General features: G+C 45.6%; 1 protein-coding gene across 1 annotated transcript in view; it reads right to left on the bottom strand.

The window, feature by feature from the left end:
* The window catches only part of BMP6 (bone morphogenetic protein 6), a 107,861-nt gene extending 88,142 nt beyond the window's left edge, over positions 1 to 19,719 (bottom strand). Inside the window, exon 1 of the mRNA XM_058175969.1 lies at positions 18,646 to 19,719. Coding sequence (XP_058031952.1) covers positions 18,646 to 19,303 — 658 coding nt within the window. The 5' untranslated portion in view covers positions 19,304 to 19,719. The remainder of the gene's footprint in view (positions 1 to 18,645) is intronic.
* Positions 19,720 to 24,453: the final 4,734 nt, after the last annotated feature.

The following is a 24,453-nucleotide window of genomic DNA, read 5'->3' on the forward strand; positions in this document are numbered from 1 at the left end:
GGAGTTCCAGACAACAGAAAAAGGGCGTATTTCCTGAGCCACTGCGGTCCCGAGGTCATCGACATCGCAGAAGCCCTGGCAGAGCCAACGCCGGTACAATCGGTATCGTGGCAAACTCTGCAGAACCTATTGAAGAACCATTTCGCGCCAACACCGTCCAAATATGTGCAGCGTTTTGAATTTGGAGAGCGCAGACAGCAAGAGGGCGAGTCCATCAGCGAATACATGGCCGCCCTGAGGAAAGCCTCCAAATATTGTGGGTACCGAGATTTGGATGAGGAACTGTTGGAGCAACTCATCCGTGGGGTCAGAGACATTCGTTTGCGGAGGCGGCTGCTATCCAAAAGCAACCTAACGCTGGCAAACGCTCTGGACGAAGCCAGAGCTCATGAGATGTCCACCCAAGCGGCGGAAACCCTACAAAAGCCGCTCACACCAATGGCGAGCGCGAAATCAACTCCGGTCCACAACGAAGAAGTCCAGACCGAATCAGACGGCGAGGATGAGGAAGGAGTTTTTCACACCGGGAGACCGAGAAAAGAAGACCGGGATGAGTGCGGAAGTTGCGGAGGGCAACACCAGCGTCATCAATGCAAGTTCAAGGACGCTACATGTCGGCGGTGCGAGAAGAAGGGGCACCTGGCTCAAGTTTGTCGAGCACCTCAACCTTCCCGCCGAAAATTCAAACCAACCAATCAGGCGCGGGATCGGCAAGGCGACCCGTGATTGGTCAAGACAAAAGGGCGAAGTCAAATCGAACGACCGTGATAGTGGGTCGTGCAGCGACCCGCCTAGAGAAGAAAATCTTCACAAAACCAAAAATTGAAGGAGTGCTGTGCGGCTGGAGGTGGACACAGGGTCAGCGATCACAATCATGTCCTGGGACACTTTTAAAGCTTTGCGAACATCGCCAAGCGCAAACTGCAAACACAGCGGCTAAAAGTTCAAGACTACCAAGGAATCGCATCCCTGTTCGAGGGACAACATCCGTCCGCGTCGAGTACGGACCACACAAGAAAACCCTGCCCATCACGATAGTCGAGGGACCCTGCCAAGCTTGTTGGGACTAGACTGGTTCCGAGCATTGGGCATGGGAGTGACTGGCATCTACAGAAACGACTTTAACCTAAAGGACACACTCATGGACGAATTCGAAGATGTTTTCAAGGACTGCCTGGGCAAGTACAAGGGGACCCCTATTTCTTTCAATTTAGACCCCCAGGTAGCCCCCATACGGTTAAAAGCAAGGAGGGTCCCTTTTGCCCTTAAACCCAAGATTGACAGGGAGATAGACAAACTAGTCAGTCAGGGGATACTAGTGCCAGTCGATCATGCAAAGTGGGAGACGCCAATCGTCACCCCAGTGAAACCAGATGGGTCAGTTAGAATCTGCGCTGACTACAAGGCAACTTTAAACAAAGCCTTGCAAAAAAGCGCTTACCCGGTCCCAGTGGTGCAACACTTGCTGCACTCGCTGGGGCAAGGGCACGTTTTTGCCAAATTAGATTTGGCCCAAGCCTATCAACAACTGCCCGTAGACGCCAACACAGCCGAAGCCCAGACAATTGTAACTCACAGAGGTGCTTTCAAGTGTACCCGGTTACAGTTTGGGGTGAGTGTGGCACCTGGTCTATTTCAAAATTTAATGGAGCGACTTCTGCAAGGGCTCCCGGGGGTGGTCCCCTATTTTGATGATGTATTGGTATCAGCCGAAAATTTAGACGAATTGGGGGAGCGTTTGAGAAAAGTTTTGGGCATTTTCCGGTCAGCCGGTCTAAAAGTTAAAGTGAACAAATGCCAAATAGGGGTAGAATCCGTAGAGTTCTTGGGCTACAGAATAGACAAGGAAGGAATTCACCCCACTGAGAGCAAAGTCAAGGCAATAAAAAAGGCTCCAGCGCCCAGAAACAAAACAGAGCTACAGGCATTCCTGGGTCTAGTGAATTTTTACTCGGTCTTTTTGAAAAATAAGGCAACTGTTGCCGAACCGCTACATAAGTTACTGGGAAAGAATGCTGTTTGGTCTTGGGGAAAGACAGAAGCTAGGGCATTCGAGGCAGTAAAAAACCTACTCTCGAGCGATAGTTTACTGATCCAGTATAATAGTACAATGCCATTGGTATTAGTTTGCGATGCATCCCCCTATGGGGTGGGGGCTGTGCTCAGCCACAGGCTTCCAAATGGCACAGAAGCCCCAATAGCGTTCTACTCCAGAACAATGTCTTCGGCAGAGAGGAACTATAGTCAGTTGGATAGGGAAGCCCTAGCTATAGTTTCAGGAGTGAAAAAGTTTCACGAATACGTTTTTGGTAGAGGTTTTGAAATTGTTACAGACCACAGACCACTGTTAGGGTTGCTGGCTGGCGACCGCCCAACGCCCGTGGCACTCTCGCCCCGATTTACCCGATGGACTATCTTTTTAGCTGCCTACTCCTATAAACTGCGGCATCGGCCAGGAAAGGAGTTGGGGCATGCGGACGCGTTAAGCAGATGCCCACTGCCAGGGGCGATCGAGGACCCCACTCCGGGGACACCCATACTGTTAATTGACTCTCTGGACTCTGGCCCAGTCACGTCTAAGGAGGTGGCTCGGGCGTCATACCGGGACATTACTTTAAGAACTGTAATTGGTTGGGTCCAAAGAGGGTGGCCCGCTGCGCCGGGCGAGCGTTTCAAAGAATTTGTTAAGAAAAGCGGGGAATTATCAGTGCAAGGGGGGTGCCTGCTCTGGGGGGATAGGGTGGTAGTTCCGGAGAAATTGCGGGGAAAAGTTCTGGAACTTCTGCACGAAGGTCACCCTGGGATCGTGAGAATGAAGGGTCTAGCTAGGAGCTATGTGTGGTGGCCCCTAATGGACAAGGAGATTAGCGACAGGGTTGGCAGATGCCAAGGGTGCCAGGAGTCCAGACCACTACCACCAACGGCCCCAATCCGGGAGTGGGAGAAACCCCAAGGCCCTTGGTCCCGAATACACATAGACTTCGCTGGCCCTTTCCATGGCCAAACGTTTCTAATAGTGGTGGATGCATTCTCCAAATGGCTGGAGATCATCCTAATGAAATCCACAACCGCTGAAGCTGTCATTTCAGCACTAAGGCACCTTTTCGCCACGCACGGGCTGCCGGACACTCGTGTCAGACAATGGGCCACAGTTCACCGCGACACTTTTGAGGGGTACTTGGCAGAAGAGGGCATCCGACATGCCCTCTCAGCGCCTTTCCGCCCTGCGACGAACGGCCTTGCTGAACGCGTTTCGTCCGGAGCGCGAAGAGGCATTGTCAAGAAGCGGCCCGGCGATTGGCAATCACAAATTGACGCATTCCTGATGGTACAACACAGAACCCCTTGTGTAGCTACTGGCGCAGCCCAGCGGAGCTACTGATGGGCGAAAACTAAGATGCCCTTAGACCGGTTAAACCCGAATTACCGCCAGACGGGTACAAAACAATATCAGGCAAAACAAGGGAACTGACCATAGGGAGTTCTGTATGGGCGCACAATTACGGTGACGGCCCAAACTGGTTAAAGGGAGCAATCATTGACACCACGGGCCCCAAGTCTTATCTTGTAGAGATAGAGGACGGCCGAGTGTGGAGACGTCACATAGATCAGCTGAGGAATAGGATTAACACTAGACCAGAGATAGACGGAACGGGCCCTGACTACTCATTGATTGAGCCCATAGCTGACTCCAGCCGAGAAAAAACGGGGGACTTATCTGGTTCAGACGAGGTCCAGCGACACCCTCCGGTCCTTCCCGAGGACAGTAGGCACGACTCGGCAAGTAATCCAAAGCCGGATGGCCGGGAGGAGGAGCTGAGAGGAACGGGCAGTCCCTCCGGTCAGCTCGACTCAACCCCAGAAAGTGAACTGCGCAGGTCCGGAAGGGTTAGGAAACGCCCAGATTACCTGCGTGACTACGTAGAAAAATAATATGCTAAACTCATGTAAATAATGGTAAAGTGCCTTCTGGGAGGGAAGGAGTGTAATGTATCTTTAAAAGTTTTGGCGGGAATTAGCACGTTGCTGATTGGTTGAAGCCACCGGCTTAACTGTATATAAAGAGAGGGTTTTCCCCAGTACTCGCTGCTGGGTTCACCGTATATTAAAGAGCTGTTGTCACTATCCTGGGTCTCCTGCCTCGTTATTGCCCAAACTTAACACTGGCGACGAAGGTGGGATTTCAAGGCTAAAACACCAGGAAAGAGCTGAACACACTACGAGGGACGAACCCAGCAAATTCAGGGCGGAACGCAGCGATGGCCAGCTACACACCGCCCGCGCCGTTTGACCCATCCAAGGAGAAATGGGGGACATACATGACCCGTTTCGAGAGTTTCCTCGAGGCGAACGAACTGCAAGGAGTTCCAGACAACAGAAAAAGGGCGTATTTCCTGAGCCACTGCGGTCCCGAGGTCATCGACATCGCAGAAGCCCTGGCAGAGCCAACGCCGGTACAATCGGTATCGTGGCAAACTCTGCAGAACCTATTGAAGAACCATTTCGCGCCAACACCGTCCAAATATGTGCAGCGTTTTGAATTTGGAGAGCGCAGACAGCAAGAGGGCGAGTCCATCAGCGAATACATGGCCGCCCTGAGGAAAGCCTCCAAATATTGTGGGTACCGAGATTTGGATGAGGAACTGTTGGAGCAACTCATCCGTGGGGTCAGAGACATTCGTTTGCGGAGGCGGCTGCTATCCAAAAGCAACCTAACGCTGGCAAACGCTCTGGACGAAGCCAGAGCTCATGAGATGTCCACCCAAGCGGCGGAAACCCTACAAAAGCCGCTCACACCAATGGCGAGCGCGAAATCAACTCCGGTCCACAACGAAGAAGTCCAGACCGAATCAGACGGCGAGGATGAGGAAGGAGTTTTTCACACCGGGAGACCGAGAAAAGAAGACCGGGATGAGTGCGGAAGTTGCGGAGGGCAACACCAGCGTCATCAATGCAAGTTCAAGGACGCTACATGTCGGCGGTGCGAGAAGAAGGGGCACCTGGCTCAAGTTTGTCGAGCACCTCAACCTTCCCGCCGAAAATTCAAACCAACCAATCAGAGCGCGGGATCGGCAAGGCGACCCGTGATTGGTCAAGACAAAAAGGGCGCGAAGTCAAATCGAACGACCGTGATAGTGGGTCGTGCGGCGACCCGCCTAGAAAAGAAAATCTTCACAAAACCAAAAATTGAAGGAGTGCCGTGCCGGCTGGAGGTGGACACAGGGTCAGCGATCACAATCATGTCCTGGGACACTTTTGCGAAAGCTTTGCCGAACATCGCCAAGCGCAAACTGCAAACACAGCGGCTAAAAGTTCAAGACTACCAAGGGAATCGCATCCCTGTTCGAGGGACAACATCCGTCCGCGTCGAGTACGGACCACACAAGAAAACCCTGCCCATCACGATAGTCGAGGGGACCCTGCCAAGCTTGTTGGGACTAGACTGGTTCCGAGCATTGGGCATGGGAGTGACTGGCATCTACAGAAACGACTTTAACCTAAAGGACACACTCATGGACGAATTCGAAGATGTTTTCAAGGACTGCCTGGGCAAGTACAAGGGGACCCCTATTTCTTTCAATTTAGACCCCCAGGTAGCCCCCATACGGTTAAAAGCAAGGAGGGTCCCTTTTGCCCTTAAACCCAAGATTGACAGGGAGATAGACAAACTAGTCAGTCAGGGGATACTAGTGCCAGTCGATCATGCAAAGTGGGAGACGCCAATCGTCACCCCAGTGAAACCAGATGGGTCAGTTAGAATCTGCGCTGACTACAAGGCAACTTTAAACAAAGCCTTGCAAAAAAGCGCTTACCCGGTCCCAGTGGTGCAACACTTGCTGCACTCGCTGGGGCAAGGGCACATTTTTGCCAAATTAGATTTGGCCCAAGCCTATCAACAACTGCCCGTAGACGCCAACACAGCCGAAGCCCAGACAATTGTGACTCACAGAGGTGCTTTCAAGTGTACCCGGTTACAGTTTGGGGTGAGTGTGGCACCTGGTCTATTTCAAAATTTAATGGAGCGACTTCTGCAAGGGCTCCCGGGGGTGGTCCCCTATTTTGATGATGTATTGGTATCAGCCGAAAATTTAGACGAATTGGGGGAGCGTTTGAGAAAAGTTTTGGGCATTTTCCGGTCAGCCGGTCTAAAAGTTAAAGTGAACAAATGCCAAATAGGGGTAGAATCCGTAGAGTTCTTGGGCTACAGAATAGACAAGGAAGGAATTCACCCCACTGAGAGCAAAGTCAAGGCAATAAAAAAGGCTCCAGCGCCCAGAAACAAAACAGAGCTACAGGCATTCCTGGGTCTAGTGAATTTTTACTCGGTCTTTTTGAAAAATAAGGCAACTGTTGCCGAACCGCTACATAAGTTACTGGGAAAGAATGCTGTTTGGTCTTGGGGAAAGACAGAAGCTAGGGCATTCGAGGCAGTAAAAAACCTACTCTCGAGCGATAGTTTACTGATCCAGTATAATAGTACAATGCCATTGGTATTAGTTTGCGATGCATCCCCCTACGGGGTGGGGGCTGTGCTCAGCCACAGGCTTCCAAATGGCACAGAAGCCCCAATAGCGTTCTACTCCAGGACAATGTCCTCGGCAGAGAGGAACTATAGTCAGTTGGATAGGGAAACCCTAGCTATAGTTTCAGAAGTGAAAAAGTTTCACGAATACGTTTTTGGTAGAGGTTTTGAAATTGTTACAGACCACAGACCACTGTTAGGGTTGCTGGCTGGCGACCACCCAACGCCCGTGGCACTCTCGCCCCGATTGACCCGATGGACTATCTTTTTAGCTGCCTACTCCTATAAACTGCGGCATCGGCCAGGAAAGGAGTTGGGGCATGCGGACGCGTTAAGCAGATGCCCACTGCCAGGGGCGATCGAGGACCCCACTCCGGGGACACCCATACTGTTAATTGACTCTCTGGACTCTGGCCCAGTCACGTCTAAGGAGGTGGCTCGGGCGTCATACCGGGACATTACTTTAAGAACTGTAATTGGTTGGGTCCAAAGAGGGTGGCCCGCTGCGCCGGGCGAGCGTTTCAAAGAATTTGTTAAGAAAAGCGGGGAATTATCGGTGCAAGGGGGGTGCCTGCTCTGGGGGGATAGGGTGGTAGTTCCGGAGAAATTGCGGGGAAAAGTTCTGGAACTTCTGCACGAAGGTCACCCTGGGATCGTGAGAATGAAGGGTCTAGCTAGGAGCTATGTGTGGTGGCCCCTAATGGACAAGGAGATTAGCGACAGGGTTGGCAGATGCCAAGGGTGCCAGGAGTCCAGACCACTACCACCAACGGCCCCAATCCGGGAGTGGGAGAAACCCCAAGGCCCTTGGTCCCGTATACACATAGACTTCGCTGGCCCTTTCCATGGCCAAACGTTTCTAATAGTGGTGGATGCATTCTCCAAATGGCTGGAGATCATCCTAATGAAATCCACAACCGCTGAAGCTGTCATTTCAGCACTAAGGCACCTTTTCGCCACGCACGGGCTGCCGGACACTCTCGTGTCAGACAATGGGCCACAGTTCACCGCGACACTTTTTGAGGGGTACTTGGCAGAAGAGGGCATCCGACATGCCCTCTCAGCGCCTTTCCACCCTGCGACGAACGGCCTTGCTGAACGTTTCGTCCGGAGCGCGAAAGAGGCATTGTCAAGAAGCGGCCCGGGCGATTGGCAATCACAAATTGACGCATTCCTGATGGTACAACACAGAACCCCTTGTGTAGCTACTGGCCGCAGCCCAGCGGAGCTACTGATGGGGCGAAAACTAAGATGCCCCTTAGACCGGTTAAACCCGAATTACACGCCAGACGGGTACAAAACAATATCAGGCAAAACAAGGGAACTGACCATAGGGAGTTCTGTATGGGCGCACAATTACGGTGACGGCCCAAACTGGTTAAAGGGAGCAATCATTGACACCACGGGCCCCAAGTCTTATCTTGTAGAGATAGAGGACGGCCGAGTGTGGAGACGTCACATAGATCAGCTGAGGAATAGGATTAACACTAGACCAGAGATAGACGGAACGGGCCCTGACTACTCATTGATTGAACCCATAGCTGACTCCAGCCGAGAAAAAACGGGGGACTTATCTGGTTCAGACGAGGTCCAGCGACACCCTCCGGTCCTTCCCGAGAACAGTAGGCACGACTCGGCAAGTAATCCAAAGCCGGATGGCCGGGAGGAGGAGCTGAGAGGAACGGGCAGTCTCTCCGGTCAGCTCGACTCAACCCCAGAAAGTGAACTGCGCAGGTCCGGAAGGGTTAGGAAACGCCCAGTTTACCTGCGTGACTACGTAGAGAAATAATATGCTCAATTTATGTAAATAATGGTAAAGTGCCTTCTGGGAGGGAAGGAGTGTAATGTATCTTTAAAAGTTTTGGCGGGAGTTTTGGCGGGAATTAGCACTTTGCTGATTGGTTGAAGCCACCGGCTTAACTGTATATAAAGAGAGGGTTTTCCCCAGTACTGGCTGCTGGGTTCACCGTATATTAAAGAGCTGTTGTCACTATCCTGGGTCTCCTGCCTCGTTATTGCCCAAACATAACAAACCCTGTTTTCCAATTATGGAAAATCAAGTTAATTGTCAAATATTATATTTCCCATAAATCCAATTCTCATATGTTCCACCTGGAACTTTCCAACGTATTCAAAAATGTTCATATTCAACTTATTCACCAATGAGAATTAACAACATTTTGACTTACTGATCATGTTTACGGCTTTCAAAACGATTCAAGGAGGAGTATAGTAAGGTTCCAGACCTTACTATGAGAGCACTGCACTTCTGTTTAAGGAGCCTGACCTTTTTCAGGCTTCAGCCCAAGTCTGAAAACAATATGCAGCAATAACTTTATTTTAGACTCATGCAAAAACCTGAAAAAAGGTAATGCATAGCACAGAGGTATTGCACTCATGCAATATCAGAAGCATGCGTTTTAAAAGTTTCTGAACTTTTCAAAACCTAAGTAATTATAGCATAATTGCTCTGCACCATTGCAACTTTAAAACAAACTGCTTGGTCAGTTTTACCACACTCTGCTTGACCAGGGGGAGCCTTGACTGGCTGGTATTCTTCTCTAACTTTATTAAAATGTCCAAGAGTGAAGATGATTATACAACCAGCTTAAAGTAGTTTAGAAGGAAGAAGAATAGGTAGAATATAGCAGCCTGCTCTTTTTACGGTTTCAACTCCTGGATTCTGCAAACAGGCAAATAAGTTGCTTAGTTAGAAATAGAGGGTGGGGGAAATACAAGGAAGGTACAAAATTATTCATATCACTTTGTGGGGTATATATTCAAAGCAGCTGTTTAAATTCAAGTAATCCATAAGTCTAGAAAAAAGGTCTTTAGAAAACTACAGACACATGTTCTCCCTTTTCCCTCCTAGTTGAGGAAAGAACCACACAGAATGTTGCCTATGCAGCATGAGCCCACATTCATCATTGTCAGTAAAACATTTTAAATAGTTAATTATTATGGATTCAATTTTTTCATTTATGGTGTTCATAAATTCACATCTGCCAAATCCTAGACCCTTATTTTAAATAATTTTCCACATTAGCACTTGTTAAAGAGTTTCTATGGTGGGACGCAGTGGCTCAGTGGCTAAGACGCTGAGCTTGTCGATCAAAAAGTTGGCAGTTCAATGGTTCGAATCCCTAGTGCCGCATAACGGGGTGAGCTCCCATTACTTGTCCCAACTTCTGCCAACCTAGCAGTTTGAAAGCACGTAAAAAATGTAAGTAGAAAAATAGGGACCACCTTTGGAGGGAAGGTACCAGCATTCCGTGCACCTTTGGCATTTAGTCATGCCAGCCACATGACCACGGATATGTCTTTGGACAGCGCTGGCTCTTCGGCTTTGAAACAGAGATGAACACCGCCCCCTAGAGTCAGGAATGACTAGCACATATGTGCGAGGGGAACCTTTATCTTTACCTTTAGAGTTTCACAGCTTTTTCAAGTCATAGAACCTATTAGTTAAAAAAAAACAACCACCACCTTGATCCATAAAATGGAGGCCATGGATTGTTTTTCATGGAAGACCAAGTCAAACTCTTTCCATTACAAATGGACTGAATTTTGACTGAATTCAAATGAACTTTGTTATTCCCTTAGTGTGTGTCATGGAACCCCATCAAGTTCTTATGCAGATTAGATGATCAGGGGACCATGGCTTAGCTATGAGGTGTGAATTTCAGACACTACTAATTGCTACTTAAGCATGATGGAACTGGTCTTCCGTACTGTTTAATGACTTTTATTTAGTTCTTATATTAAAGTACAAATATCCAATGCAAATCAGAATCCTTTCTTCATATTCACTTAAAATTTCGCTAGTGGAAGACTTATCTTTGCTTGAAGAGACATTTTCTCTAGCCCTTGTGCAAATACAGCATTTAACCTTTTTATAACTAGGAAGAAACTATTTTATAGCCTTTTTATCTTATAAATAATTACAGAAATATAATACTAATTTTATAAGTACTACATTAGTTCTACATTGTAGAATTTGCATTGAAGTCTTCCTGGCTGATTCATCATAATTGCTCAAATCATCTAACATTTTGACTTAATGAATATATTTCTAATACAATCTTAGCATCCTAGAACTAACTCCCTATTAGACAAACAAATATGGTTGTGAAATTCCAAAATCCTAAATAATTGTAAAATATTTGTGCATATATAAATAAATACCAGGAAAAATTGGAAGTCAACCAGTAAATGAATTTTTAAAAAATTATGCTGGTAAAATAAATGGTCAACAATCATTTGGAACTAAACAACAGAGTTTCTTAAATAGAACCAAGGACATTTTTATCCACTGGGTCAATGGTGAAATCCAATACTACCGGTTCTGTGGGCGTGGCTTGGTGGGCATGGCGTGGCTTAGTGGGCATGGCAGGGGAAGGATACTGCAAAATCTCCATTCCCATCCGATTCCAGGGGAAGGATACTGCAAAATCTCCGTTCCCTCCTCACTCCTGGGGGGAGGATATTGCAAAATCTCCATTTCCACCCCACTCTGGGGCCAGCCAGAGAACGTATTTGCCTGTTCTTCGAACTGCTCAAAATTTCTGTTACCGGTTCTCCAGAACTTGTCAGACCTGCTGGATTTCATCTCTGCACTGGGTCCATGTACATTGCTCAGAAGACAGACAGAAAGAGAAAGAGAAAAAGAAAAAGAAAAAGAGAAGGGTGGGGAGAAAGAGAGAGTCATGTGATACTGATACTCCTGGCCAAGCAGGAGGTGACACGAGGCTGGCTCCAGGGGATTACTAATGCTTCTTTGTTGGAGGGGGTCTTTCCTGCCGCCTTGAAAGAGGTGGTGGTGAGACCTCTCCTCAAGAAGCCTTCCCTGGACCCAGCTGTTTTAGGTAATTATCGTCCGGTCTCCAACCTTCGCTTTGTGGCGAAGGTTGTAGAGAGTGTGGTGGCACGTCAATTACCCCAGTACCTGGATGAAACTGTCTATCTAGACCTGTTCCAGTCCGGCTTTCGGCCCGGATACAGCACGGAGACGGCTTTGGTCGTGTTGGTTGATGATCTCTGGAGGGCCAGGGATAGGGGTTGTTCCTCTGCCCTAGTCCTACTAGATCTCTCAGCGGCTTTTGATACCATCGACCATGGTATCCTGCTGCACCGGTTGGAGGGATTGGGAGTGGGAGGCACCGTTTATCGGTGGTTCTCCTCCTATCTCTCTGATCGATCGCAGACGGTGTTGACAGGGGGGCAGAGATCGACCCCGAGGCACCTCACTTGTGGGGTGCCGCAGGGGTCGATTCTCTCGCCTCTCCTGTTCAACATCTATATGAAGCCGCTGGGTGAGATCATCAGTGGTTTTGGGGTGAGGTACCAACTGTACGCTGATGATACTCAGCTGTACGTTTCCACCCCGGGCCACCCCAACGAAGCTATCGAAGTGCTGTCCTGGTGTTTGGAAGCCGTACGGGTCTGGATGGGGAGAAACAGGCTCAAGCTCAATCCCTCCAAGACAGAGTGGCTGTGGATGCCGGCACCCTGGTACAGTCAGTTGCAGCCGCGGCTGACTGTTGGGGGCGAGTCATTGGCCCAATGGAAAGGGTGCCCAACTTGGGCATTCTCCTGGATGGACGGCTGTCTTTTGAAGACCATTTGACGGCCGTCTCCAGGAGAGCTTTTTACCAGGTTCGCCTGGTCCGCCAGTTGCGCCCCTTCCTAGACCGGGATGCCCTATGCACGGTCACTCATGCTCTCATGACGTCTCGCTTGGATTACTGCAATGCTCTCTACATGGGGCTCCCCTTGAAGAGCACCCGGAGGCTCCAGTTAGTTCAGAATGCAGCTGCACAGGTGATAGAGGGAGCCCCTCGTGGTTCCCATGTGACATCACTCCTGCGCAGGCTGCACTGGCTACCTGTGGCCTTTCGGGTGTGCTTCAAGGTTTTGGTAACTATCTTTAAAGCGCTCCATGGCATAGGGCCGGGTTACTTACGGGACCGTCTACTGCCACCGATTGCCTCCCACCGACCCGTACGCTCTCACAGAGAGGGACTCCTTAGGGTGCCGTCCGCCAGGCAGTGCCGACTGGCAACACCCAGGGGAAGGGCCTTCTCTGTGGGGGCTCCCACCCTCTGGAATGAACTTCCCCCAGGACTCCGCCAACTTCCTGACCTTCGAACCTTTCACCGCGAACTTAAGACACATCTATTTATCTGCGCAGGACTGGACTAGAATTTTAATTCTAAATTTAGTTTTTAATGCGGTTTTTATTATTTTAATTATAATTTTAAACCTGGCCTAATTCAATAAGTTTTTTAAATAGTGTTTTTATCTTGTATTTATTCTTGTGTTTTTATCAGGCTGTAAACCGCCCTGAGTCCTTCGGGAGATAGGGCGGTATAAAAATTTGATTAAATAAATAAATAAATAAATAAATACTCCCAGTCAATATTTCAGAAGTTAATTTTATCTCTTTAGCATGTTAGTAGCATTCTAGAGATCATTTAAAAGATGCAACATGATCATACAGAAAATAGAAATGAAACGAATGTCACACTTCTTGCTAGAACAATGTTAGTTACCTATTTTCAAAGCTAGTAACCTGGATGATACTGGGAAGATTCTGTTTCTGAAGTTAAATTAGTATTTGAAATGCCCATATAATTTTTTCTTAGACCATTTGCAGACACCAAACTTGCATTAGATTACAAACAGAGCAAAAATTGAAAGTTTTCCAAGGTGGGGGGGGATAGGGGTGGTCAAGAATCAGTTCTTAAGATCATATATGATTGGCTTCACCTACGAATGGTAGAAACACACATGCAGAACATGTTTCGTATTTATTCCTATTCTTGCTATATCTTTTCTATTCCAAGTTAAATTTTCATTTTCTCCAATATCACCATGTAGAATTCCCACTACAATTAAGAAATCGAGGTGGATAGTACGGAAGAAGTGGCATAAAAAGATTGAAGTATATAGCTTGTCTTTTTTAAATATGGCAAAACTGATCCAATCAACAACTGCATAATACATGAATGAACAGCAAAGAAAAGATGCATGCTTCGGAGTTTTTATTTCGGTTTTCTGGAACATTGACAGTTTTAAGACATGAAGGTTTAAACTAGACAAACTAGACATTTTTGGCCACATGCATAAAAATCCTATTTATGAGAAAAAGAAGCACACACTGCTATTTTGTAATTTAATCTCAAATATACTAAGAAATGAAATCTCCTACTTATTGAATTCTGAAGTGATAATTGAGAAAGAGTTTGCTTACTACAAGGAAAACACTAGGACATGAATGTAATGCAATCCTGGCACTGGTATTCTATTGCTCCCCACAGCAAAATGCTATATGCATAGCAGTTCCTAGGCTTTTTTGAAAATAAATTCACTACACAAGTTAATGAAACTAATTAACAGTCTCCTTTAAACATGTCTTAACACAACAGTCCTTTTGCTGCTACTTTGGCTGCCAGGTAAACGTGTTTTGTTCATTGCTACAATTATAACATTGGATCGTATTTGAAAGAATGGAGAAAATTCACAGACTATTTCATCAATCATTAAAGATACTATTTCCCGAATAGCTATCATTTTTATTGAAATGTAATATCAGTGATATTACCATTGAAATAAATTTTAGTTCTTTTGCTTCTTCTCCAGCAGCACAAATTACTCTTCAGCTACATTATTTTTTTTTAATTCAACATTTTAAGCAGGTTACATTAGTAGATTTTACATTTGTCTTTCTAGATTTTCTAGCAGTCATTCATTTTGTTAGTTTTGAGTTAAGAATCACAATTAGCAAGTACTTTCACCCAGATTTAGCACATTTTCTATGTGCTGAAATCTTTAATGAACACACAGATCAAGCCAGGTAAATATTCACTGGATCTATATCATAATGCATAACCTAAAGATCAAAACAATAAAAATAAAATTATTAACCATGCAGCAAATGTCATAGTATTATAGCCATCACATTAACCTAAGCGTGAGTGCACAAAATGCAGCTTCTATGATTATTTTGCACTACTTTATGTTGACTAAGAAATACTGGATTGTACAAATGTTTCCATTGCACTGCACATACAAGAAACATAGGGATAGCATGCTCAGTGTCTATTATTGGAGATGTCTGGACAAACCTCTTTATACCAAGAACACAAATATTCAAACTGTAGTTTGAGTCTTCTGAGATTACTATAACAATGTTCTCCATCATCAAAATTACTCTCCAACTAAATAATCTCTAATGCTTACCAGTTGAAACTATTGTAATATTTGTCTTCAAAAATAATGTATACTTCTAGGTTTTGTTATTTTATTTATGTTACGTTATTTTATATAACTGTAATATTACTTGGAGGTGGCAAGATAAATACATTCAAACGCAGGTAAGTATCTATGAAGATTTTCAGTCATCCAGATCATGGTTGTCCCAAAGGTGCTTTTTCAAGAGGCAACTGGACTTTCTGGTTTTTCTTTGAAGAAGCGAAACGTCTTCAAAGAAAAACCAGAAAGTCCAGTTGCCTCTTGAAAAAGCACCTTTGGCTCAAATATACATACCGTATATACTCGAATATAAGCCGATCCGAGTATAAGCCGAGGTCCCCAATTTTACCCCAAAAACTGGGGTAAACTGGGGACTCGAGTATAAGCCGAGGGTGGGAAATGAGGCACCTACCGGTTGGGGAAACCCTCCCTCCCTCAGCTGAGAAGGCTGGCGGCTCCCCCGCCCCGCCCTCTCACTGCACCGGCAGGGCTTCAGTCCGGTAAAATGTGAAAAAAAGAAAAAAAAAAACTCGAGTATAAGCCGTATAGACCCGAGTATAAGCCGAGGGGACGTTTTTCAGCACAAAAAATGTGCTGAAAAACTCGGCTTATACTCGAGTATATACGGTAGTCCTCAGCCTACAATTGTATTTAAGCCTGTAATTTTGATTGCAAGTCATGATGGTCATAAAGCAGGTCATCACATGGCCACATCCAATTTTACAACCAGCAGTCATTAAGCAAATGCTGTGGTTGTTAAATGCTGCAGTGGTTAAGCAAGCCTATTGTTTACTATGGCTTTTTTTTTTTTTGCTGGAAACTGAAAGTAAACACTAGTTTCCAGAAAAAATATAAACCGGGGCCCCATGACCACAGAATATATAAATGGCTGTAAATATTGGTCTGTCTACTGAACACCCAAAATGTTGTATGACTGATAGAGGCAGATATCAGAATCTGGTACATAAGTCTGTTTTTCAGAGTCCATCAGAACATATATCTAATTTGCTTAAATCCTATTTTTAATACCAAAAAACAACTGCAAAAGTTCAATTCACATCGGGAAAGCTGAGAAGGAAGTTACCAAGTTACTTTCCCGCATCAGGAAAGACCAGTTATGTTTTCCCAGATAGTGAGCTGGTCCTTAATTGCACAGGGCAGTCACTGACATTTTAAATACTTTTTAACAATAAAGAGTAAGGCACAATGCATTCTGGAATGTAGCAGGATGTATGACAGAGAAGAAAGGAAGACTAACACAAGATCATAGTTTAGTGGCATTTTACATTCAGAAATCTTAGATGTAGTACATGGTAGTACACGTTTCAATTAGTAGATCTGAGAAAAAATTCACTTAAAACCTAGGACAGTAACTTTCATTAGGATAAATAATATTAGACAAATTAGAGTTAGACCAATAATTTCACACTACTTCAAAAGAACAGGTAATCCCCAGTTTAAGAAGGAAGTCTATTTCCAAGAGGTCTGTATCCTGTTGTCCTTGGTCGAATTTGTTTGTAAACTAGAGCAGCATTATTGTATAATACTGTATAAATTGTATAATAACCTTGAATTATTGTGTGTTTAATTTGAATCATTGTGTTGTTAAAGTTGTTAAGATAGGCTCTGATCTCAGCTCTGGGTTGCCCTTAAACCAGGGCATTCTTAACCACAGGGACCTGCTGTAGTATCAAATACTTTTCATTCTGAAAAAACACAAGTAGTGCCCATTGCTTCTGCAGGATAATAAAGCAAGTCCTATTACATTTTTACTCAGAAGTAGGTCGAACCGTATACAATGGCTACTTTCTCCAAGTCAGTTATACGCAAGTTCATTACTATACAGATAGAGAACAATCCCTTCTTTGAATTGTACCTGAATTTGTTTTTGTTTCCACAACCAAACAACTAGCAGAAGATCTGTTGAGGAAAACAGCATTCACAACCAACCCCCTCCCCAGCATTCTAAACCTGCCCAAAGCAGCACCAAAACAGTACCATGGTCAGTACCACAGAAGCATGGAATGTCAGCAATCCATAATACCGAAAGGTATTATGTGCAAATATATGTGTAAAGGCTACAGAATTATGCAGAGAATTTAATGATACTCAGAATCAGTATGAATGGAACCCTAAATTAAGTATATCAATTTTCCTTCAATAAGTACTACACTCCACCATTTAAAATCAATAACTTGCTGGTTTAACAGGCATTAGGGACTGAATTTAGGATACTGTGCATACACAAGAATTTTCAAAGTTTAAGATATACTGAATATATCTCTCATGATTATTTATTAAATTTATAAGCCACCCATCTTGCCAAATGTATCTATTAATCAAATTGATATAGCCATCCATTTTACTGGAGGCAACTCTGGGCAGCAAACAATAATCAAATAAAACAGAAGCAAAAATGTAAATTCCATTTTAAGCGTATGATAAAATCTTGAAATACAAACTCCAGATGAGGAAGGATAAAAATGATCATCTCACTGGTGGAGCCATCTAAAGCAAGCCTCCGGTTGCTTGGTAGCTGCAGGCTTGAGAACACAAACAGGTCTTAAGGGCTTTTTGGAATATCAAAATGTAAAAATGAGCCTATAATAAAGATGAAAGAGAAAGAAGAACCAAAGGCCCATTCTAGATAATAACAGTCTATCAAGAGCAATTAGAGGCTGCTTAGCTTGAATACGGGTTAGTTTAAGAATGAGGTCCATTCCCAAGATCTTGCCTTGTCCTAAATTTCTACGTGAACCAAAAATATCTTTACTTCAAATTTCTACAGTGTGTGAACGCTGAATACTGTAAGTAGGATTGTGTAGTAAACTTGAACCATTAGCTTGAATTGTTATGTATTTAACTCAAATTTTGCTACAGTAGGCTTAACTATGGGTCATCATTAAGTTGGGTGTTCTTAGTAGGTCTTGCTGTATATTAATATTTTGTGGGCACTAGTCCAAATGATAGATATCACGTAATCTTTGAAATAAGAGATGTGTCTTCATGCAGCAGGATCCCTATCAAGCTCAGATACATAACTTTCTGTTTGCTTGGTTCCAGGCCAATTTCATAACATAATATGCAGTTACACGAAGGAATGCAGTTTGACTATATAATTTAGATCTTTATTCTGCGTTGTGAACTGGAGGTCATTAGCATGTGCTAGAGGGAAGGGGGTCATTGCAAGTAGTTTTGGCATAGCAACTGGAAGGAGGGGGATGAGGGTGGTCATTGGAGGAAAAGATAAAAGAAAAGTTTACAGCCAAATAGCTGTTAGTATCTTGTAGTACAAGAGCATATACTGCAATAAATAGAGTTTGGAATTCCTCAACACACTTCTACAGGTTTTAACAGTACAAATAGTCCTCAACTTACAGCTGTTCAATTAGTGACCGTTCAAAGTTACATCGGCACTGCAAACAGTGACTCATTACCATTTTTCACACTTACGACCGTTGCAGCATTCCCATGGTCACGTGATGAAAATGCAGATGCTTGGCAAGCGGTTCATACTTACGACTGTTGCTGTGTCCCACGTGATCCCCTTTTGCGATCTTCTGACAAGGAAAGTCAACGGGGAAAGCAAGATTCACTGAACAACCAGGTTACTAAGTTACCCACTGCAGTGAGTCACTTAACAACCGTGGAAAGAAAGGGCGTCCACCCTGACAAAACTCCCTTAGCAAATGTTACACTTAACAGCAGAACATCGGGCTCCATTGCGGTCGTAAGTCGTAAAATAGCTCAAATCTGGATTTTTTTCCCCTCTCAGTTGCCTGCCTTAAACAAGGACCACCCAGGGCATCCACTCACGGGTGATCGGCGCCACCCACCCTTCCTTTTTTTCAACCCCACCTCTCACTCACCCAGGTTGACGAAGCTCATGATCATGTCGGCCTCGTTGAGAAAAGTGCTGTCCTGCGAGCTCGCCAGGCTCGGATTGCCGGAGGAGCCCAGGTTGTGGGTCAGGAGCGTTTTGCGCTGCAAGGGTCGCGCAGTGGAGATGTGCCGGGTGCCGCCGTGATGCTCGGGCTCTCCTTTCTCCGCCGCCGCCGCCGCTTCCTCCTCCTCCTCCTCCTCGCCGGACAGCGTGTTGTAAAGATCCAGCATGAAGAGGGGCGCGGAGTTCAGCCTGCCCAGCGGGGGCGCTGACTGCTGCTGCTGCTGCTGCCGCCGGCGCTGCTGAGGGAGAGGAACTTCGGGCTCTCCCGGCTGCTGCAGCTGAAGCCCGTGCGAGGGCCGGGGCCGGTGAGGCAAGCCCAGCACAGACAGGATTTCCTTCTGCATCTCCCGCTTCTCGTGGGACTTGAGGCGACGGTAGAGGAAGCCCGCTGGGGAGGAAGAGCTGGAGACGGGCGCCTGAGGCTGAGGCTTACCGCTCCCGGGGCCGTAGCCCACGGCACTCCTGCTGCCCAGGAGAAGCGCCCCCGCGGCGGGCAGGAGAGGCAGCCCAGGCAGGGCGCAGCAGCAAGAGCTGCCCCACACCGCCGCCCACCACCAAAACCAGCCCAGCCTCGACTGCATCGCTTTCCTCGCTTCTGCCTTCCGCCCTTCGCGTTAACTTCAGAGCGGAGTCTCGCCGCGGAAGCCGGAGCTCCTTCGCCTTCTGCTTCCACTCTCCCCCGCCTTGCCCCGTCCTTTCCCTCGGGGGGTGGCAGCGGTGCTAATTCACGGGAGGGGAAGAGAAGCGCTCGGAGCTGCCCTCCTTCTCCACGACCCCATCCCCCGCTTCCATCCAGGGGCCGGGGGCACCGCCGCAAAGGGGTCTCGCCTACTGGCCCCTTTCCTGCGAACTCAGGTGCAAACCCTCTGGATCGCGCGCCCGGGTTACATCTCCCGCTATTCCTGCGCGGGGGTGTTTAGACCGCTCAGCGATCTAATTCCCCGGCTCTCTCTCTCTCTCTTTTTCCCCCCCACAGAGTCCGGTAGCCGCCAGCAGCTTTTTTGCGCCTCTTCCGCGCCAAAACCAAGTGAGAGCAGCCCGCGCAGCCCCTTCCCCCCCCCCCCTCACAGGAGTGAAGTCCTCAGGTGGAAGCTCTCGACGGAGACCGAGCGGTGAAAGGATCGGAGAAGGCAAAACGGAACAAAATCCCCAAATCCCAAACTTCTATTCATCCAACTCCTTCCTTTCTTTCTCCCTCTCCCCCGGGAAGAAAAAAAAAAGCGTGGCGAACTCCGCGGATGGTTCCCCCCCCCCCACGCAGAAGTTGCGCGAAAGATGAGGAAGCTTTAAAGACCAATCCTAACGGCGCGCTCTCTCTCCTCGCGTCAGCCCGGGCAGCTCTTTTTGGAGTCAGTCGCTTCTGCGAGCGCGGCTGCCGAGCCTCGCAGGTACCGCGCGGATCATCCAGCTGGCAGAAGCGGCCCGCCTCTTTTTCTCTCTTTTGACGGGCGGCGGAGGAGGCGACTTATTAAAAGCGGCTCCCGGTCCTTATCCGTCACTGCTTGGAACCTCTCCGCCCCGAGAAGAGGCGTTGCCTCCTGCGGACGCTTGTTTGCTGCCCCTCGTTTAGGGACCCAGCTCAGCTTGAGATAGGCGGGTAGAGTTTAAACACCGATGAGAAGAGTGTGAATGAGGGCGGGTTCTCTTCTGATACGCAGGTGCATGGCAACTTGGCTTGGCCACGTTTTGAAGGCGGGCGGGGAATTCTTCGCTTTTCAAGAATAAAAGAATAATTTCCAATGGATATGATTTGTATTTCTATCTCACTATTTTAGGCATTTTTATGCATAATCTCACATTTTTACTTCCTAGACTAGAGCAGTATGATAAAGTTTGGAGGAAGACACTGATTTCTCAGGAAGTACTCTGTTGCTGAATTAAAACCCAAATGAACAATCGTGCAGTCCTCCAGATTTCACAAAACTCTTCGCAGGAGCTCTTCTATTTAGAGCAGGGGTCTCCAACCTTGGCAACTTTAAGCCTGGCGGACTTCAACTCCCAGAATGCCCCAGCCAGCAAAGCAAAGCAAAGCTGGCTGAGGCATTTTGGGAGTTGAAGTCCGCCAGGCTTAAAGTTGCCAAGGTTGGAGACCTCTGAACTAAGGAGTACTTGCATTCCAGTGCAATTTGGACTTCAACTCCCAGAATGCCCCAGCCAGCTTTGCTGGTTGGGGCATTCTGGGAGTTGAAGTACTCCAGGCTTAAAGTTACCAAGGTTGGATACCCCTGTATTAGAGAATCACCTTGTCTGAAACAGGAAGCTCCTTATAAACTCAAATGTAGTATGAGTTTGAGTTCTTGCCCAAAGGAGGGAGGGAGGGAGGGAGGAGGGATATAGTTAAAGAACAATAAAAACAACAATCTATAAAGAAAATGTTTCCCCCTACACCTCCAAAAGCATAACAAGAAAATGCTTTCAAGTCACTGTATAGAACTACATATACTACAGATATCCCTGCACTACCAAAATTTGGCAGCATAATCTTAGTGGATTTCTCAGTTTCTTAGTTTTAACTTACCCCTTACGCTGTGTAACATTCAAGTTTCAGAAAAAGCGGAATCAAAAATTATTTGTCATCTTTTATTACTTTTCTTCCTAGTAATTACATAATGTCCTAAATTAGTTTTAATACAGTTTTTAAATAAACTCTATTTCCTCTCCCCCAAAAAGGAAAGAAAAAGTATCTGTAAGGAGAACTTTCTTTGTGAGACAGGGACATTGACTGAAAATTGTATTTTAAGAATTTACAAAAACCATCAAGTTGCGGGAGCTAATCTGGTGCCAGTGACCGACTCAGATTAGATCCTGCAACATTATCCTTGGACACATATATTTGCCTTCATTTGGGATCATCAAGTTGCTCTATAGAGCCCTAAGTGGAAGGAAAAATGCTTGGTATTCATTCAGAATTTCTGAGACTGTGCATCCTCTTTCCCATTTCTGTTTTACTTTGTATCACTATTCTTATGAAAAATAAGTAGTTCTCAATTAATGACCATTCATTCAACAACCATTTAAAGTCATAGTGGGGCTGAACAAATGATAGTTATGGCCAATCCTCAAAATAATGGCCATTGCAAGCCTCCCCATCACCTGATCAAAATGTCAGTGCTTGATAGCCAGCCCTCATCTATGACCGCAAGGGTGCTTCAACTCCCACCACCTAGCTATCTCCCCATCCCCAATCTCTGCCCTTATGGATGTCTTGCACTCCACTGCCCCCAGATGAACTTTTTCCTCCTGATGCTGATAAAGCGTGCTCACCCTGGCCCTTCACAAAGCAGCTTCTGGTTCACCAGGCCTTCTTCCCAAAAGCGTGCACAATCTTGTTCAAATCACATGCCGCCTTTGCACGGGGAATCCTTCTTGTGAGATCTCTGGATGGAGCACATGGTGGCAGGCTGAAAGGGGCCAGAGGAGTGCAGGCTGGCCAAAATGACAGAGATGGGGGAAATAGGTAGGAGGGAAGAGTCCCCTTACCTTACCAAGGCTCTGGGTTGGGAGGAACCAAGCTGGGAACAGTGCGGATTGGGGTGGATCCTCATCCAAAGACTTGGTTAGAAACGGCAACTGGGACTGCTGGAATTGCTATCGCTAAGTGATGCAGTCACATGACACTGCACCTTACAACCACATCACTTAGCATGGGAAATTCCAGTCCCAGTAACTATTAACTAAGACAGAGGTGCAGGTGCAGGCACAGTACTTTACTAAACTCTGACCCTCGTTTAATCATCACTACAAGTCACATCCTAACTTTTTATGGATTTGTGTAGCTCTTTAGAAGGTCACAGAAACTTTCAGCCAGGTCAGGTCTGGTTAGCATTTGGATGGCAGAACACCATGGAATATTATTAGGGCTGGAGGCTAGACTTGGAAATAAAACAGATGAATAGAAAGCAATTCCATTCTGTTGCCAAGCAAATTACATGGACATGCCCATTAAGTTAGCAGAATCAAGCTTGACTGAATAGAATTTTTTTTTATTGGCCAAGTGTGATTGGACACACAAGGAATTTGTCTTGGTGCATATGCTCTCAGTGTACATAAAAGAAAAGATACGTTCATCAAGGTACAACATTTACAACACAATTGATGATCAATATATCAATATAAATCATAAGGATTGCCAGCAACAAGTTATAGTCATACAGTCATAAGTGGAAAGAGATTGGTGATGGGAACTATGAAACGATTAATAGTAGTGCAGATTCAGTAAATAGTCTGACAGTGTTGAGGGAATTATTTGTTTAGCAGAGTGATGGCCTTCGGGAAAAAACTGTTCTTGTGTCTAGTTGTTCTGGTGTGCAGTGCTCTATAGCGTCGTTTTGAGGGTAGGAGTTGAAACAGATTATGTCCAGGATGCGAGTGATCTGCAAATATTTTCACGGCTCTCTTCTTGATTCGTGCAGTATACAGGTCCTCAATGGAAGGCAAGTTGGTAGCAATTATTTTTTCTGCAGTTCTAATTATCCTCTGAAGTCTGTGTTTTTCTTGTTGGGTTGCAGAACCGAACCAGACAGTTATAGAGGTGCAAATGACAGACTCAATAATTCCTCTGTAGAACTGGGTCAGCAGCTCCTTGGGCAGTTTGAGCTTACTGAGTTGGCGCAGAAAGAACATTCTTTGTTGTCCTTTTTTAATGATGTTTTTGATGTTAGCTGTCCATTTGAGATCTTGCGATATGATAGAACCCAGAAATTTGAAGGTTTCTACTGTTGATACTGTGTTGTCAAGTATTGTGAGAGGTGGAAGTATGGAAGGGTTTTTCCTAAAATCTACCACCATTTCTACGGTTTTGAGTGTGTTCAGTTCCAGATTGTTTTGGTTGCACCACAAGGCTAGTCGTTCGATATGGCTTTAAAAAAATGGCAATCCTATTTGGAAAAAAAAATCAAAAGAGCAGATATACAATAGGGAAAAATCCCTAGACAAATGATTATATCAAAATATAATGCAAATGTGTGTTTCCTTCTATTCTTCAATTGACTTATGGAGGCTCTCATACTAAAAACAATGTATCTTATTTCACAAGTGGAGTAGTTAACAGGAAGCCTAATAGCTTGTAAATAACTTAAACAGGAAGTCCATGAACTCAGAACAGTTTTTTAAAATAAACTAAGTAATAAATCTTTGTTCATTCCAAAAGATTCCTCAAGATATCAGGCATATTTTCCTTTGGCTGACAAATAAACCAAATGCAGACGGCAGAGTAATTTAACAGTTATTAAAAACAGTACATCTAAAGTGTCAAAAAATGTAATATATTCCATAACCATGTGGCTGCCATGAAACATTGTCTGTTTTTGTACATTGTGCTAACCTATGATCTTCTTAGCTTTGATTTCATAAGCTACAATGGGTTGGGATCACCCAGCAAACTAAACGAGAACAATCCAAACCACTTTAAAGATTAGCTCAGGGTTTAAACTTAAGCCCAGGTTTGTTTAACTCTACCTTATATGAAAGCTGACACATAAATCTCACACACTTTTTCTCCTATAAGGAACTGTGATCCGAGTTCAAACTTAGGATTCAAAGTGCTGTATTATACTGTGCATCATACAGTTTATGTCAATAAAGATACAGAGATGATAAAATGGTTGTAAATTGCATTAAAGCAGCAAGATTCTAATGATCAGCTGTCTCCAGATGAACAGAAATAAACATTATGTCTATAACATTGTAAATATTGTTATTATTGAAAAGTGTTTACAGAATTACAAATAGG

This window comes from Ahaetulla prasina, chromosome 3 (assembly GCF_028640845.1).
Source record: "Ahaetulla prasina isolate Xishuangbanna chromosome 3, ASM2864084v1, whole genome shotgun sequence".
Classification (NCBI taxonomy): domain Eukaryota; kingdom Metazoa; phylum Chordata; class Lepidosauria; order Squamata; family Colubridae; genus Ahaetulla; species Ahaetulla prasina.